Source organism: Coenobita brevimanus, chromosome 65 (assembly GCF_032717465.1).
Source record: "Coenobita brevimanus isolate Jiangsu-jjx chromosome 65, ASM3271746v2, whole genome shotgun sequence".
Taxonomy (NCBI): Eukaryota; Metazoa; Arthropoda; class Malacostraca; order Decapoda; family Coenobitidae; genus Coenobita; species Coenobita brevimanus.
This window is the reverse complement of record NC_137018.1, coordinates 34,457,350-34,472,349: the sequence shown is the minus strand read 5'-3', so window position 1 is coordinate 34,472,349 and position 15,000 is coordinate 34,457,350. Positions and strand designations below refer to the sequence as shown.

Sequence of the window (15,000 nt, the reverse complement as noted above, 5' to 3'; positions counted from 1 at the left end):
AAAATTGTTCCTACAGTTGAGGGATTCAGTTTCAACACACGTGCCACATCACTCAGCCTCTCTCCTCTCTCCACTCTCGTAATTATGTTCACTTTAGTGTCCATTGTAACTGCATGCCGTTTTCTCCTGCTACCATCACCACTTTCACTACTTTTCCGTTTCTGAGACATTTGGGGGGAAACAATCGTCAATTGAAAAAAAAAAAAAAAAATCGCAGCTGATGTTACTTGTGTTGATAACATGAATGCTCTGGGCTTCCAAGCAGGAGGAAGGCGGAAGCGCACAGTCGCCATCTGTTGGGGACCACGGACTAGTACTTGGCGCGCGGTTTTTACATAGGATTTCATAGGATTGCATAGGAAAGCAAACAGCAACAGACCTTATGGTCCTTTCGAGGCTGCTTGTTACAGAGAAAACTATGACTAAAAGATCTAACTCTACATGCTGAAGGATAAGGATAGTAAAGCAAGAAGGCTCCCCTCCACCCCCAAACCCTCCAGGAAAAAGTGAGAAAAACCACCATGCTGCATGGAAAAACTGACATGCAAATTTTCCAGGAAATACTGGAAAGGAAAAGTCACATTCTATAATATTTTTACTATAAACTACCCATCTGAGTAACCTGAAAGAGATGTGATCAAATAAACTAATAGTTACGGCATGACATTATAAATGGGTAGGTTGAGTTAATGGGGGCGTCTGTAGACATAACGTAGAAACTAAACAGTGCACAGTGTGGATTTATAAGGGTGGTGCGGCAGCCTTGCCTGGCGCTTTTAAGGTAGGCAGCAGTCAATCAGGCCCTAACTCCGTTCACTCCACTGAAACAAGGAACTCTCCCATGTGGGACAAATACACAAGTTTCCTCCTGAAGCAGTGACCCCTGGTACATTAAAAAATCCCAATGGTGGTCACTTGGCTAACAGGGAGCTTCAGTGATCCACAGCCCATCACAGGTCGAAAGTAAGAGTAGTGACCGTTAACTCAGGGCTATCCATGCAGATCCTTATCTGTGCTTATATTACTTTCTTTGCGTTGGGGAAATTGAAAAATATATACGACGCAGTGCCTTATTGACAAAAGGGGACTGCAGTGTGCACAGTGTGGATGTACAGTGCACAGAGTGGATGTGTACGGGTGGTGCGGCAGCCTTGCCTGGCTCTTTTTTAGGTAGGCAGCAGTCAATCAGGCCCTAGCTCTGTTCACTCCACTGAGACAAGGAACTCTCCCAGGTGGGACAAGTATACAAGTTTCCTCCTGAAGCAGTGACACCTGGTACAGTAAAAAAATCCTGATGGTGGTCGCTTGTCTAATAGGGACCCTCAGTGATACACAGCCCATCACAGATCGAAAGTAAGAGTAGTGACTGTTAACTCTGGGCTATCTGTGCGGATCCTGATCTGTGCTTATATTATCTTATTTGCATTGCGTAAACTGAAAAATGTATAAAGACGTGACGCGATGCTATACATGGGTATATTAAGTTTATGGGGTGTCTTGTAGTCACGAGGGGCTGCACAACAGTGTGGATGTTTAGGGGTGGTGCAGCAGCCTTGCCTGGCACTTTTAAGGTAGGCAGCAGTCAATCAGGCCCTAGCTCCATTCACTCCACTGAGACATGGAACTATCCCAGGTGGGACAAGTACACAAGCTTCCTCCTGAAGCAGTGACCCCTGGTACATTAAAAAAATCATTTAAATCAGTAAGTTTTTTTTTTTTTTACTTTTTTACCCTTGAATGTTATTTCTTTCGTATCTGCAGATTTAAGCAGAGGTCTGACTGTACTGATACTTTTAAAGCCCTAATGCGCGCGTGCGCGCAAACATCCCCCACCCACACACACGGAGGGGAAAACAGCGATACTCCCCCCCCAAAAAAAAAAAAAAAAAAAATATGTACTCACCCAAAGGCCTTTCGAGCGTCTTGGAGGGGGTACGGACTATTGGGAGTGAGGTGCGTGGCTTGAGGTTCCTGCCCCGCCCGGTAGAGGACGTCTCCGCCTCGCTCATGATACCTGGGTCCTCATCCCAGTACGAACTGTTGTCCTCCATCTCTGTTTGGGGAGGAAAAAGAGGAGAAATTAACATTTCATCATGAGCAGCAAGAGAGGCAGCATGGTCATCGTCATCGATATTATCATATCAATAACATTTCAGTAATCCCTCCGCCACCCCCCCTTCAAAAAAATAAGTGGCCACATTTCACTAACCCCTATAGGAAGAAAGAGGCCACATTTCACTGACCCCTTAAAGTAAAAAAAAAAAAAAAAAAAAAGGGGGGGGTGGCCGCATTAAAAAATACGTAAGGAAATGAATGTGGTAACATTTCACTGATCACTACAAAGAAGAGGAGGCCACATTTTTGATATCCCTAAAAAGTGGTGGTCATACCTGATTAGTGTATAAATTGATCCTTTTTTATATATATATATATATATATATATATATATATATATATATATAGAGAGAGAGAGAGAGAGGGGGGGGGGTCACATTTCACTCATATCTGAAACAAAGGGTATCACATTTCACTGATTTAAAAACAATATATCATTTCACTGATGATACCCTAAAAAAAAAAAAAAAAAAAAAAAAAAAAAAAAAAAAAAACGGTTCAATAAATCGCTGCTTTGACCGTTCAGTGATATTAAGGATATGAAGATCCTGGTGACTTGGTAGCCGTACACATAGATGGCATAAGAAATTAAAGAATTAAGAATCAATTTAGTTACTGCAAACTGTGAGGAGAAGCTGATTTGAAATGCCCAAAGGCTAAACTGGTGATAACATGACTGTACCAATTCCGTAATGGTGATCCAAGCAATATTTTTGGAGTCATAAATGACCGTGATGAGAACCATACAGGCACAGTTGCCATAAATACTGGTGTTGTAGAAACCAAGTATTATGGTAATCAGAAAGATGTAGTGTCCACCGACGGTCTGCTACAAGAGTGCAATGTTAGGTATATCCAAACTGTGTCATTACGCCAAGCTGTAATGAAAGACTACTGTTTTGGTGGGTTACGATTTATGTACAACTAACAGATCTCGCTGATGAGAAACAAGCATAAAAGGTGTCTCAAGGCAAGTTTATGTGTTGCCAGAGATGTCACAGCATTTTAGACTGTACAAACGAATAGCTTATCAAGACATTTTTAATGTTGATTTTGTCAATAAATGCCATGAACTATATCGGCTTGATTCCTTTAGCATTATGTGAGGATTAATATCATTCCTACATACAAATTAACCTGTATACATGTTTATATTACTTGCCAAATATCCTGTGTAAAAAGTCCGAGAGGAGATTGTCTTTTTGTACGTTGTATGATTTCTGCTTCTTAAAGATTTGCCATGTTGCAGTACTGCTCTATGCCCAACGTATGGCGTAAAAACCCAAGCATTTACATCTTGAATGCCCTCAAGAATGGACAAACTTGTGTGGTACTTTTTTTCTAGTGACCTTTACCCTTACATTCGAGCTTGTTTTGGAAAATTTCAATACATAAGGTAAACTATATGGCTCTTTTCTGACCTGATGTAGACCCCTAAACAGTTTCAGCTAATTTGATGATCAAGTATTGTCTGACGGAATGGCTGATCTTACACATAACCTAAAGCTCATCGAATTTCATGCAAACCACGACTTAGACTTCATGTTATGGGAGTAGTCCAGTTTCTTGAGGTGAAAACAAACTATACTTCCGCAGGTGGGTGAACCAAACTCCACTCTTATCATCCAGGATGTTATTCATATCCTCCTCTCTGTTCTCTCTCTTTTCATTCAAACTGTCACATCCACATCCACCCATTTATCCTCTCTCTCTTACTATCCAGGCTGTCATATCCACATCCTCCCATCTGTTCTTCCTCTTATCCAGGCTACTATCCTATCCACATCCTCCCCCTCTAATCCTTTCTCTTATCATCCAGGCAATCACATCCATATCCTCCCCTCTGTTCTCCCTCTTATCATCCCGGCTGTCACCTCCACATCCTCCCTTCTACTCTCCCTTTCATCCTCCGTCTCATCCTCCCGTCCATTCTCAGTCTGATCCTCCCGTCTATCCCCCCTCTCTACATTTTCACCCTCTCAAGAAATAGGCCTACGACACGAGTTTTCTTTCATTAATCACACCTTTATAAACTACCTGAGATGTCTATAATGACTTCCTCCTCGATATTAATGATTTACCTCTCAGGAATATGAAGGCTTGGATGGACCTTAGAAAAAAATAAAAAAAACTGGAGTGGAAGAAAAAATGTCGCCTTTCAGTATTATAAATCAATTGGTCGGTATATCTATCTACTACATGTCTGTCTGCCTACCAGTCTGGCTATCTATCTACCTATCCATATATCCACCCATTCATTCACCCACCTATCCATCTTATCAAAATCTATCATCTCTGCCTAAATCTATCATCTCTGCCTAAATCTATCATCTCTGCCTATGTTATCCATTTACCTTTGCCCTTTTACGCCTCACGAGAATGAATGTTCGGTGACGCTCACAGAAATGTAGGGTGAAAACATCTCTTCTTCCAATATCATAAGTCGATCGGCCTATCTATCTATCTATCTATTCATACGTGTGCTGCGCCCTATTTGCAATTGCCCTTTACGCCCCAGGAAAATAAATGTTGGCTGGCCCTTAAGGAAATCAGGAGTAAATTGTGTCTCCTTTAACTTACTGTATGTTTGTCTGTCTATCGATATATCTATCTACCTACCTATCTTCCTGTTTGTCTATCACACATATTTTTTTGCCAATCAGTTGAGTACGTGTCTATCTAATACACTGTACGGTCGTGGCCAATAATATTTTTCCACGTCAAAGGTTTCGAACTGGTAAAATAAGATATCACGCCTTCGAACCTTACTACTCCTGGCCAGTTTAGCTTCGACGGTGGTAAGGAATTTTTGACAACAACTGTACCCTCCACCACACCACGCCACCCTCCCGCATACACCCCCATGCAATCCCTTCACCATGGGGGGGGGGGCGGTGTAGAAGTGGTGCGCATATCCAGCTCGCAAGTGGAAGATCTTAAGTTCGATTCTCGGGCCGGTCAGACTGTCGGATATGGTCGTTTCCCTCTCGTTCCTGTTCACCCAGCAGTGCAAATGGGGACCTGGATGGGAATTCGATAGCTGCGTGTCAAATTCTAGAAGACCAGGCCACAGTAAACACTTGACTGTCTGCCGTAATGATCCCCTTGTAGTCTATAGGCGTTAACATTTCTTCTTCTTCTTCTCCTCCTCCTCCTCGCTTTATTCATTTATTTTTTCCCTCCAAACACCAGAGTTCATTCACGGCTACAGAAATGAATAAGTATTTTGTACGAGCCCCTTCGCTTTGATGAGGTCTTTCCGTTTTATATCGCTACCTGTGCGAGGATGACAGTTCAGGGACAGAGAACGATAACACGCAGGGTCGTATTCAAAGTGGCACTGGACTCTTCGTGGCAATTCTTCCTTAGCGATTTATTTTGCACATTACACCGCATTATCCTCCTGTACTGTATGTTATTGCCACAAGTTATGATGATCCCGAAATGATAAACAAATAAATAAATATCAAGGTGTATAGTACAAAATAAATCATCATGTAAGAATTGCTACGAAACTTCTTACGTCATTTATAAAACTGGCCTTAGTGACGAAAATGAAAATTGACGCTGCTTCTGTCCTTTGATCCGACGTAAGCATAACAAGAAAAAAAAAAAAAACGAAAAGAAAGAAAAAAGAAATGTAGGCTGGTTCTTTCTTAGGATATGACTTGGCAATAACTGAACGAGAAATGAAAAGTAAAGAAAAATAAAAAAACTCGCACTGAGATGAGTTCCTTACGCCCCACCAGCCACGTCACACCGTCCTCCCTTCCCTGCCACTGCACCTCCACCGCCGCCCTTCACCACAATCTTATCGCCAACTCGTGCGTGAAACGGTTTCCTTTGCCCTCAGATATTGGCCGTCTATCTGTACAGGGTAGTCCGTATTTGGCGCTCCACTAGTAACTCACCTGGCGGTATCTTGTGTGTTGCGGGGCAAGCTCAGTCTACTGCTGTGGGCGTGGGTGTGGCAGTATGACTAGGAATTAATAAACGATGCAGTATCAACATTGGTAACGCTGACTAAGCCGTCCCCGCAACACATCAAAATCCCCCGGCAGAGAAACAGAATACCGAATATACAGTATGGACCCTCCTGTATAAGGAGGACGGTAACTGTACGCATAACAAAATCTCATGACGCATGAAACAAAATTTTTTTGTCGTACTCTTGACATGGAAAGCACTGGCCAAGGAATATGAAACTTGAAAATTCAAGGTAATAAAAAATATACAGGAACGATATAAAATCCTTTATAAAGTTAAGAAGAATCACGCTCACATAAATCATAGTATATATGGATATAATCAACAAAATAAATAAAAATTACTTTCGATCATGTATTTCATAAGAACTAACCTACTGTGACATCAACTGCGACATTTAATCACATTTCTGAATCAATTTCATCTTGTTGCTTCCCATTGGCGAGATCCGTCACAAGTAAACTTAACAAATCCTAATGCATCATCGCTGGACTCTTGAATCACAGCTTGGCGTACTGGCACAGACTGGATCAAGTTTACATTACATTTATAGCAGACGCTGGTGGCAGACAGTACATCCCTCTGATTACCACACCAGCACCAATTTTTACAGCTATTGTGTATGTGGCTTTCATCACGCCAGTTATTACAACCAAAATATCGCATCATCATGACGGAAATTGTACGATCTTGCTATCGCCAGTTTAGATATGGACGTTAGTTGGCTCCTCTTCACCGTTCACCTTAACTAAACTTCATCTTTCCTTCCTTATACTGTCAATGCGCACAGCAACCAAGCCTTCAGAATCTTCATATCACTATCTGAACGCACAAATCAGTGATTTCTTGAACCTTTTCGAAATATATATATTTTTTTTGAGGTATCAAAGCTTTCAATCTTTTATAACCATGGTTTGAAATTGGCGGTAGTCCGTTCGTCCGGTCCGATATGATAAGCGATTAACTTTTCCATACTGCTCGTCAGATGTATTACCAAAACAGTGCAAGACCTAACACAGTCAAATAAAAAATCTGAATACATTTTGTGTGTGTGTGTGTGTGTGTGTGTGTGTGTGTGTGTGTGTGTGTGTGTAAATAGTATTTAATGCTCTGGCTGTAATTTTTATTAAACAAATTTAGACAGTTTACATATTTTAAGGCTATCTGCAATCCCGACGGACTACTGATTTGCTAGCTGTGGTAGGCCGGTGCACTGTGTCCAACTTTACTAATATCTAAACCAGTTTGTTTTGAGTTAGGTTCTGAAATACCACTTGAGTAGCTAGGTCACACTGGTTCTGAAACACCACTCGACTAGCTAGGTCACACTGGTTCTGAAATACCACTCGACTAGCTAGGTCACACTGGTTCTGAAATACCACTCGACTAGCTAGGTCACACAGGTTCTGAAATACCACTCGACTAGCTAGGTCACACTGGTTCTGAAATACCACTCGACTAGGTAGGTCTCCCTAGTTCTGATATACCAATCGACTAGCAAGGTCACACTGGTTCTGAAATACCACTCGACATGCTAGGTCACACTATCAGCAATTCCATTTGCGATTGTTGTCAACTGGGCAGGTCGAGAGAGAATACTTTCAGAGAGTAATGGTGAGCGAGTACAAACGTGGCCCAGGTGGTACTTGGCCGGGGTAACTGTATATCCGATTTAGTGATGGCTTAGCTGATTACTGGTGGAGGCGAACAGTCATGGAGAGGGGTATTATCTCGTTAACAACCATTACACACATTCACTAACAGGAAGATAGGGAATTTCTTTATCAAGGCACCTAAAGAATTAAAGATTTCAGGAATGCACTACCGAGTTGGTGATGTCACGTCGACGGCGGCATCGATTACATGGAGTACTTGTATTACTACTGTGGTAGTTTGTATAATGCTAAGTATTTTCCAACCTTAGGAAAGTCGACGGCGAAAACGATTTCACTTCCTCCATTAACTTTCCTCATTCCTTCACAAGTTTATCGGTAAAAAAAAAAAATATCTAGGAATACAAAATTTATACACGAAATTTGATAGACGGTGGTGCAGGTGAGGCTCCCCGTCAACTGCACCATAATATAGGTGTTGTTAAGACAAGATCCGGGTGGGCATGGGATATTTAAGGGAACACCGGGTGGGGAGGAGGTGGCTCGCGTCATATGCCAGCCTACGCACCTTTAGCCCCTCTCTCGTATTTTATTTACCCTCAAACTTTTTATCGCCATTTACACTTTTGTTTAATTTCACCTCAAACTTCCCCTTTCTTTCTACACTATCCTTTCCTTTCTTTTCACCTTCATACTTCTTTATTTCCCGTTTAAAAAGTCCTTTCCTTTCCTTTCCTTTCCTTTCACCTATATTTTTTATTCCTGGAAGCTTACACAATTTTCTCTCCTCCCACCTACCTTTACTTTCCTTCACTCTTCTCTTTTATTTGCACTTTACATCTTTCCTATCGTTACATCTAGTTTTTATTCATTGAAAGACTAAACATTTTTCCTGCCTCCCTCCTACCTTCATTTCTGCCCAAACCTCTTTACTTCTGCAACACTTCCCTTTCCTTTCCTTTATTTTTACCTATATATTTATTTCCCCCCCCCCTCTCTATCTTACACAAGCGTTTCTCCCTCATTTATTTTTCACTAACTTCCTCCCTCTACATTCTCAAGAGAGCAATTCTAACTCCTCCATCTCCATACACACAGACAAGTAAATAGACTCTCTCTCTGAGAGAGAGAGAGAGAGAGAGAGAGAGAGAGAGAGAGAGAGAGCGTGCGTGCGTGAGCACCGAGACGAACTCTCCTAAAACGTTATTCAACTAAAGCTGTGTTCTCTTCCCATCGGCAAAATATCAAATACATACGCCCCTCATTTTTTGTCCATTTTTCAATACACAATTCTTCCACCATATTCCGTGCCAGATTTTTCCTAACCATTTTCCCTACCATACGTGAGATTCAATAGACTTTCATACTTCGATTAGGTTGTATTAGTGAATTCTTGTATGCATGTGTACTATGGGTCACAAGAGTATCGGTGCACAATATGAGTGAAACATTTGGGCCCACAGAACGAAGGTCACTGTAATATTAGTGTCCGTCCTACCACACATCGGTAACCTCATGTCGGGAGGTGTCATATATCGCCAACTAGCAATATCCTCTTGCAAACATAGAGCAAATGTTATGTTTATATAAACAGACATTGTTCACACACAATGTGACGTCGGTAAACATCAGCAGTTGTTCGAATGTTTTCGGTAGGGATCAGACCCCCAGTGCACCGATAGTTCTGTGACCCACAGTGCATGGAGGAGGGTTGCTTGGAGTGGCATGCGTAGGTGGGGATTACTAGTAATAAATCTGGAGAAATCCCTGCATGAATCCTAGACATGGTATCTGGTAACAGTTACATAGATACACAGATATAGTCATACCGATATACTGAACGGTATATAGATTGATATAGACAGATAAACAAACAGCAGATGGTAAAGATACACAGACAGTAGATAGATACATAGGTAGATAGACAGACTGATATGTAAACAGATAAACAGACTGATAAAGACTGATGAGGTAGGTGGATACAGACAAATAGATAACAGACAGATAGGTTAAAATAACACAAATGCAAGAACATAAGGTCTTCAATAACAGCAACATGAAGAAAAAATGGAATATGCTGCATGGTATACACACAAACCAAACACTGCAAAGGTAGGAATAATGACGGCGACGATGATGACGATGATGATGATGATGATGACGATGACGACGACGATGATGATGATGATGGTACCACACAAGCCAGACTCCCTTATGCATTATCCTACCCACATATGAATACTGAGGGCATTCAGAGAGCGTAAACCTCCTCTATGGCAACCCCCCTTTTAACCTGACCTTTGACCTTTTTGCCTAAATTTTTTTTCACTTGTTCCTCTGATGGCTTTTCAATTTTTATTCCAAATCTGGTGAAGTTCCATTTAACAGTTCTTCCATAATACTGGTTACAAACAGACACACATACACAAAAATAACCAAAAACAGGTTCTCTGGGGAAGGGAAAACTGAAAGCTGCTATTACTCTTAGAATGTACACACACACACACACACACACACACACACACACACACACACACACACACACACACACAGGTAGGTTTCCGAGAGAGAGAGAGAGAGAGAGAGAGAGAGAGAGAGAGAGAGAGAGAGAGAGAGAGAGAGAGATCCGGCTGAGACAGAGGGGGACAGGATATTGCAGTTGCATTGATTTGCATTTCTAATCTTGCTTCTGTCACCTACCTCTAAAATGTGCGTCTTGATGTGTTCTCTGCTTTCACCTTCACATCCTAATTTTCCTCCTCGCCTTTAGTCTTCATTTAGCACTACCACTATAGCAGTATTATAGATCTAGACACATTTTTTACAATTTTGTAATTCTGTCTCTGTTTCTTACGAACAACTGACACTTTTTAGCATCACTGCTTTATTTCAGTATCGTATTGTATTATAGGTGGCACAGGAGGCTTTATAGCACCTCATCCTAAGCTAATCATTTTGCATATTGCACCTCAACATTCTCTCAGTCGATGCATAAATACCGCTTCGATATCAACGACGTAAGAAATAGTGAGATGTACGTTAATCTGCAGGATACGTCACTAAGGAAAAAAAAAATCTCCAAAACCACTATTAACTAGACCCTAAGCAATTTTGTTATATATATATATATATATATATATATATATATATATATATATATATATATATATATATATATACTGTCTGGCGTATTTTCAGAGCAATTTTTTTGACCTACGTAGATCAGACTAATTAATTCGTTTCACCATTTTTTTCACATTTCGCCTTCAGCTTGTATATCTTCCGTTTTTTTTCCTGTCGTTTCTTCCTCGTCTATCGGTTTCAATGTAATTTCTATTTCAAATCTTTCTTTCATTTTCTCTTTATCTTTTCCTGGTCTTCCGGTTTCTTGTAATATTCTTCATCTATCTGTTTCTTTGCGATTGTCTTAATCTGTCTGTTTCACCGTCATATAATTTTTTCTCTCTCTTTCAGGGTCATTGGAATTGTCCTTCATCCTTCGTTTTCACCCCCCTGTAATTTTTCCTTTGCATTATCGTAATTTACTTTCTGGTCTTTCGATTTTATTGTCATTCTGATTCTTGTCTTTCGGTTATAATGTTTTTTTTTTTCTTGGTATTTTCGTTTCATTGACACCGGTTTCATCTGTCGGCTTCATTGTAATTTTCTTCATCTTGCGGTTTTATCGTCTTGTAATTATTTTTTCAGATGTGATTTCCCTTTATTTATCGTTTTCATTGTAATCTTAATTAAGCTTATCGGTTCTATCGTAATTTTCGCTATCGAAAGGTTTCATTGTAGTTTTCTTCGTCTTTCGTTTTTACCTCCTTATATATATTTTTTTACAGTATTTCGCTTTTACTGGAATTTAATTTGTCTCTATTTCGCTTTGCAATTTCTCTTTCTCTCTTGCCGGGCTTAAGGTTTCCTTGTTATTTCTTCCGGTCATTCGGTTGCATTACACTTATCTCCGTGGCTTGGGTTCATCATCATATTTTACCGTGGATTACATTTCCACTGTAAATTACTTCTTGGTCTTGCTGTTTCACCTCATTGTAACTTCATTCCTAAGCCTGGATTCACGAACGGACTTATGATAGTCTCTCTCTCTCTCTCTCTCTCTCTCTCTCTTAATAGGAAGAACAAGATTCTTTGAATGACTCTGTGCATCTTCCTTTCCTTGACCATCCTAGAATACCAAATCCTAACTACGACAGGGATAGATGGATGATGTCGACGACGACGACGACTGTGGTAATGATGATGATGATGGCCACTGATTATGACGATGATGAAAACTGATGGATGATGGATGGATGATGATGATGACGATGACGATGATGATGACGATGTGCTTGTTGAATCAGGGCGCTGGTCTTTTGAAACTACTTGCTACTTTGTTTTCTCGGAGTTCCGTGCTTAAATCACCGCTTCGTCTCGAGGGGTCATTCCTATTAAAATCATTTGGTGAATATCATCGTCGTCAGTAGACAAACACGAAAGATTTAATATCATGGAAAGTGTTTAAAAGAGGTACTAACACTAATCCTTTGTTTCTTCACACTTAAAAGTAAAACAGGGATCTGCCACTGCAAATAAACGGTTGCGTGTGGTAATCTGTGGGGATGTTTGTGGACAGCTTTCACTGTCAGCTACGAATATCTTACGTTACAAGCATAGGCATAGAAAAAAAACAAAACAAAAAACCTTCAATAGGACGAAAAAGGATGTAGGGTCGTAGTACAATCTTAATGACTGAAGAAAATAGGCTGAAGAAAGAAGAAAATTCAAAGTAAACCCTCAGACATCCGTGCAATTTCAAGAGGAGAAAATAAAATATGCATAAAAGCTGAGAGATAACACCATTTTTTAATTATCTCGGTCGAAACGTTAATGCACACATATGTATTCATTCATTAGGGATCTGGTGCCCTGGACTTTCCCAAAATCGCCTGACAAGTGAAATAAAATGCAAAGTAGTTAAATCGGTGCTAAAGGGTTAAAGGTGCAGGAACTCTAATCTCACATGGACAGGTGAGCTAATGAAGAGTCTAATAGGTGTGATGCTCTCTTTCTCTCTCTCTCTCTCTCTCTCTCTCTCTCTCTCCAAATGAGCTAATCGAGGAAGGACTTGATAAAATACCAATAATCCACGGTTCTAGCCGTTGCTCTCTCTCTCTCTCTCTCTCTCTCTCTCTCTCCAGGTAAGCTAATTAAGTGAGGACATGAATAATACCAATAACCCACGGTTCTAGCCGTTGCTCTCTCTCTCTCTCTCTCTCAAAACATCCCTTGCACTGGTCTAATCTGCCCTTAATTACATGCCAACCTTAGCCATCCTCGTCCACCATAATTGAACCCTAATCAACATTTAAAAGTGGGGGGGACGCTACGGGATAATGAGAGAGAGAGAGAGAGAGAGAGAGAGAGAGAGAGAGAGAGAGAGAGAGAGAGAGAGAGAGAGTCAAAGAAGACGTGTAAAAGATACGTGGACAAATCGACAGGCAGAGAGAGAGAGAGAGAGAGAGAGAGGAACAACAGGTAAACAACAGTAAAGGTAACAGGTGGGCGACACTCGAACAGCAATTAACGGGGTTTCTGCGCCCGACAACGGTAATGCAAACATAATTTCCGGCTCAGGGTAAATATTGCTCAACTCTTTCACTCGCTCACTCACTCTCATTGCTCACTGCCTCTCTCTCTCTCTCTCTCTCTCTCTCTCTCTCTCTCATAACCTACGTAAGCGTTATTTTCCTTACCAAATACATATTTATCTTTCAAAGCAATTCTTCTTTCTCTAATCTCTCTTTTCTCTTTATTGTCCTTCTTTTCCATCCTTCATTCCTTCCTTCACTGTCTCTCAACTACGCCTTTTATTGCTCTCTCTTTATCCTTTACACCTACCGTCATTCCGTTGTCAATTTCCGCCTTTTCTCTCTTTCTTTTACATCAAATTGTTCTTTTCCTCTTTTCTGTTCATTCCTTTCAGTCTACTCACTCACTTTTTACCGTCTGCTTCCTCTGCTTTTTTTTTTTTTTTTTTTTTTTGACTCCACACTCCCTTTCTCTTTTGGTTTATCTTCTCGCCTTTTCTCTTTTCCGTCTTTCCACTCTCTTTTTACGTTTATCCTTTTCTCTTTTACGTCTACCCACTCTTTTGCTCTTTTTCGTCTATTCACTCTACTTTTCTCTTTCCCATTTATCCTTTTTTCTGTCGATCCACTTTCCTTTGTCTCACTTCTGTCTGTTCGCCCTCAATTTCCCTTTTCCGCTGATTCACTCATTTTCTCCTTTTTACCTATCCACTCTCCTTTCTGTTTTCTGCCAATCAACTCTCTTGTTCTTTTTTTTCGTTTATCACTCATTTCCGTTTATTCATTCTCTTTTTCTTTTCTGTTAAGTTTCCTCGTCTCTCTCCCGTCAATTCATTCTTGCTTTCTCTCGCCCCTCCTTTCCCTCTCCATTTCACTCTATCCATTCTTTACTCTGTTCCCTCTCTTCCTTTTTCCGTCTATCTGTCTCTTATCTCTCTCCTGTCTCTTCCTGGCTATCCACCAATCCCCTTCCAGCTCCAACTGTAAACAAAGCCCGCCATTGGTCAGGCTCTGCCACGCCCCCGCAGCCGACCAATCACAGGCTCGGGGCTCACTGGATCAAAGTTCTCAACGGCCGGAGCTTAATTCGGTATGCCGGAGAGAGAGGAGGAATCGAAAGAGGATACGAGAATGGATATAAATAGAACGAGAAAATAAGAATGATATTAAGAGAATGATGGAGACTGGTTACCAATAGAATGAGGACATGAGAATAATTGGGAATAAAGGCATAACTGAGAACAGATATAAACAGAAAGAGGGAATAATGACTGGATATATAAGAATGATAGAGAATGGATATTAACAGAATGAGGGGAAAAGTATGACTGCGAAGAAAAGAATGACAGACCGGCTATAAAGATGGAGGAATGACTGGCAATAACAGACCAATTAACGCTCTCATGATAAACTCAATCTCGGCCGAGTAAAAATTCTGGCGTCAGTTTTCCCCCCATGGGAGAGTTAATGGTGACAATATTTACGGTCTTGGGCATCTATCACTCACTCGGAAGAATAAAATTGTCTGGAGTTAGTTGGAGTGGAATACTAGAGTTCTCCCGCCCATGAGACGATTAATTAAGCGGCGAAAGCAAAAACATAAAAAAATGTGTGAATGAAGAAGGAAAGAGCAGGAATGGAAGAAAGCTGATCAAATTAAGAACAATGGATGACAAGGGCAAACACAGCAC

At 40.8% G+C, this 15,000-nt stretch overlaps 1 protein-coding gene across 1 annotated transcript in view; it reads right to left on the bottom strand.

Moving 5' to 3' along the window:
- LOC145405060 (coiled-coil domain-containing protein AGAP005037) overlaps window positions 1–15,000 on the bottom strand; it is a 1,039,366-nt gene that overhangs the window by 943,674 nt on the left and 80,692 nt on the right. The window contains 1 exon segment of the mRNA XM_080276560.1: window positions 1,904–2,053. Coding sequence (XP_080132686.1) covers window positions 1,904–2,053 — 150 coding nt within the window.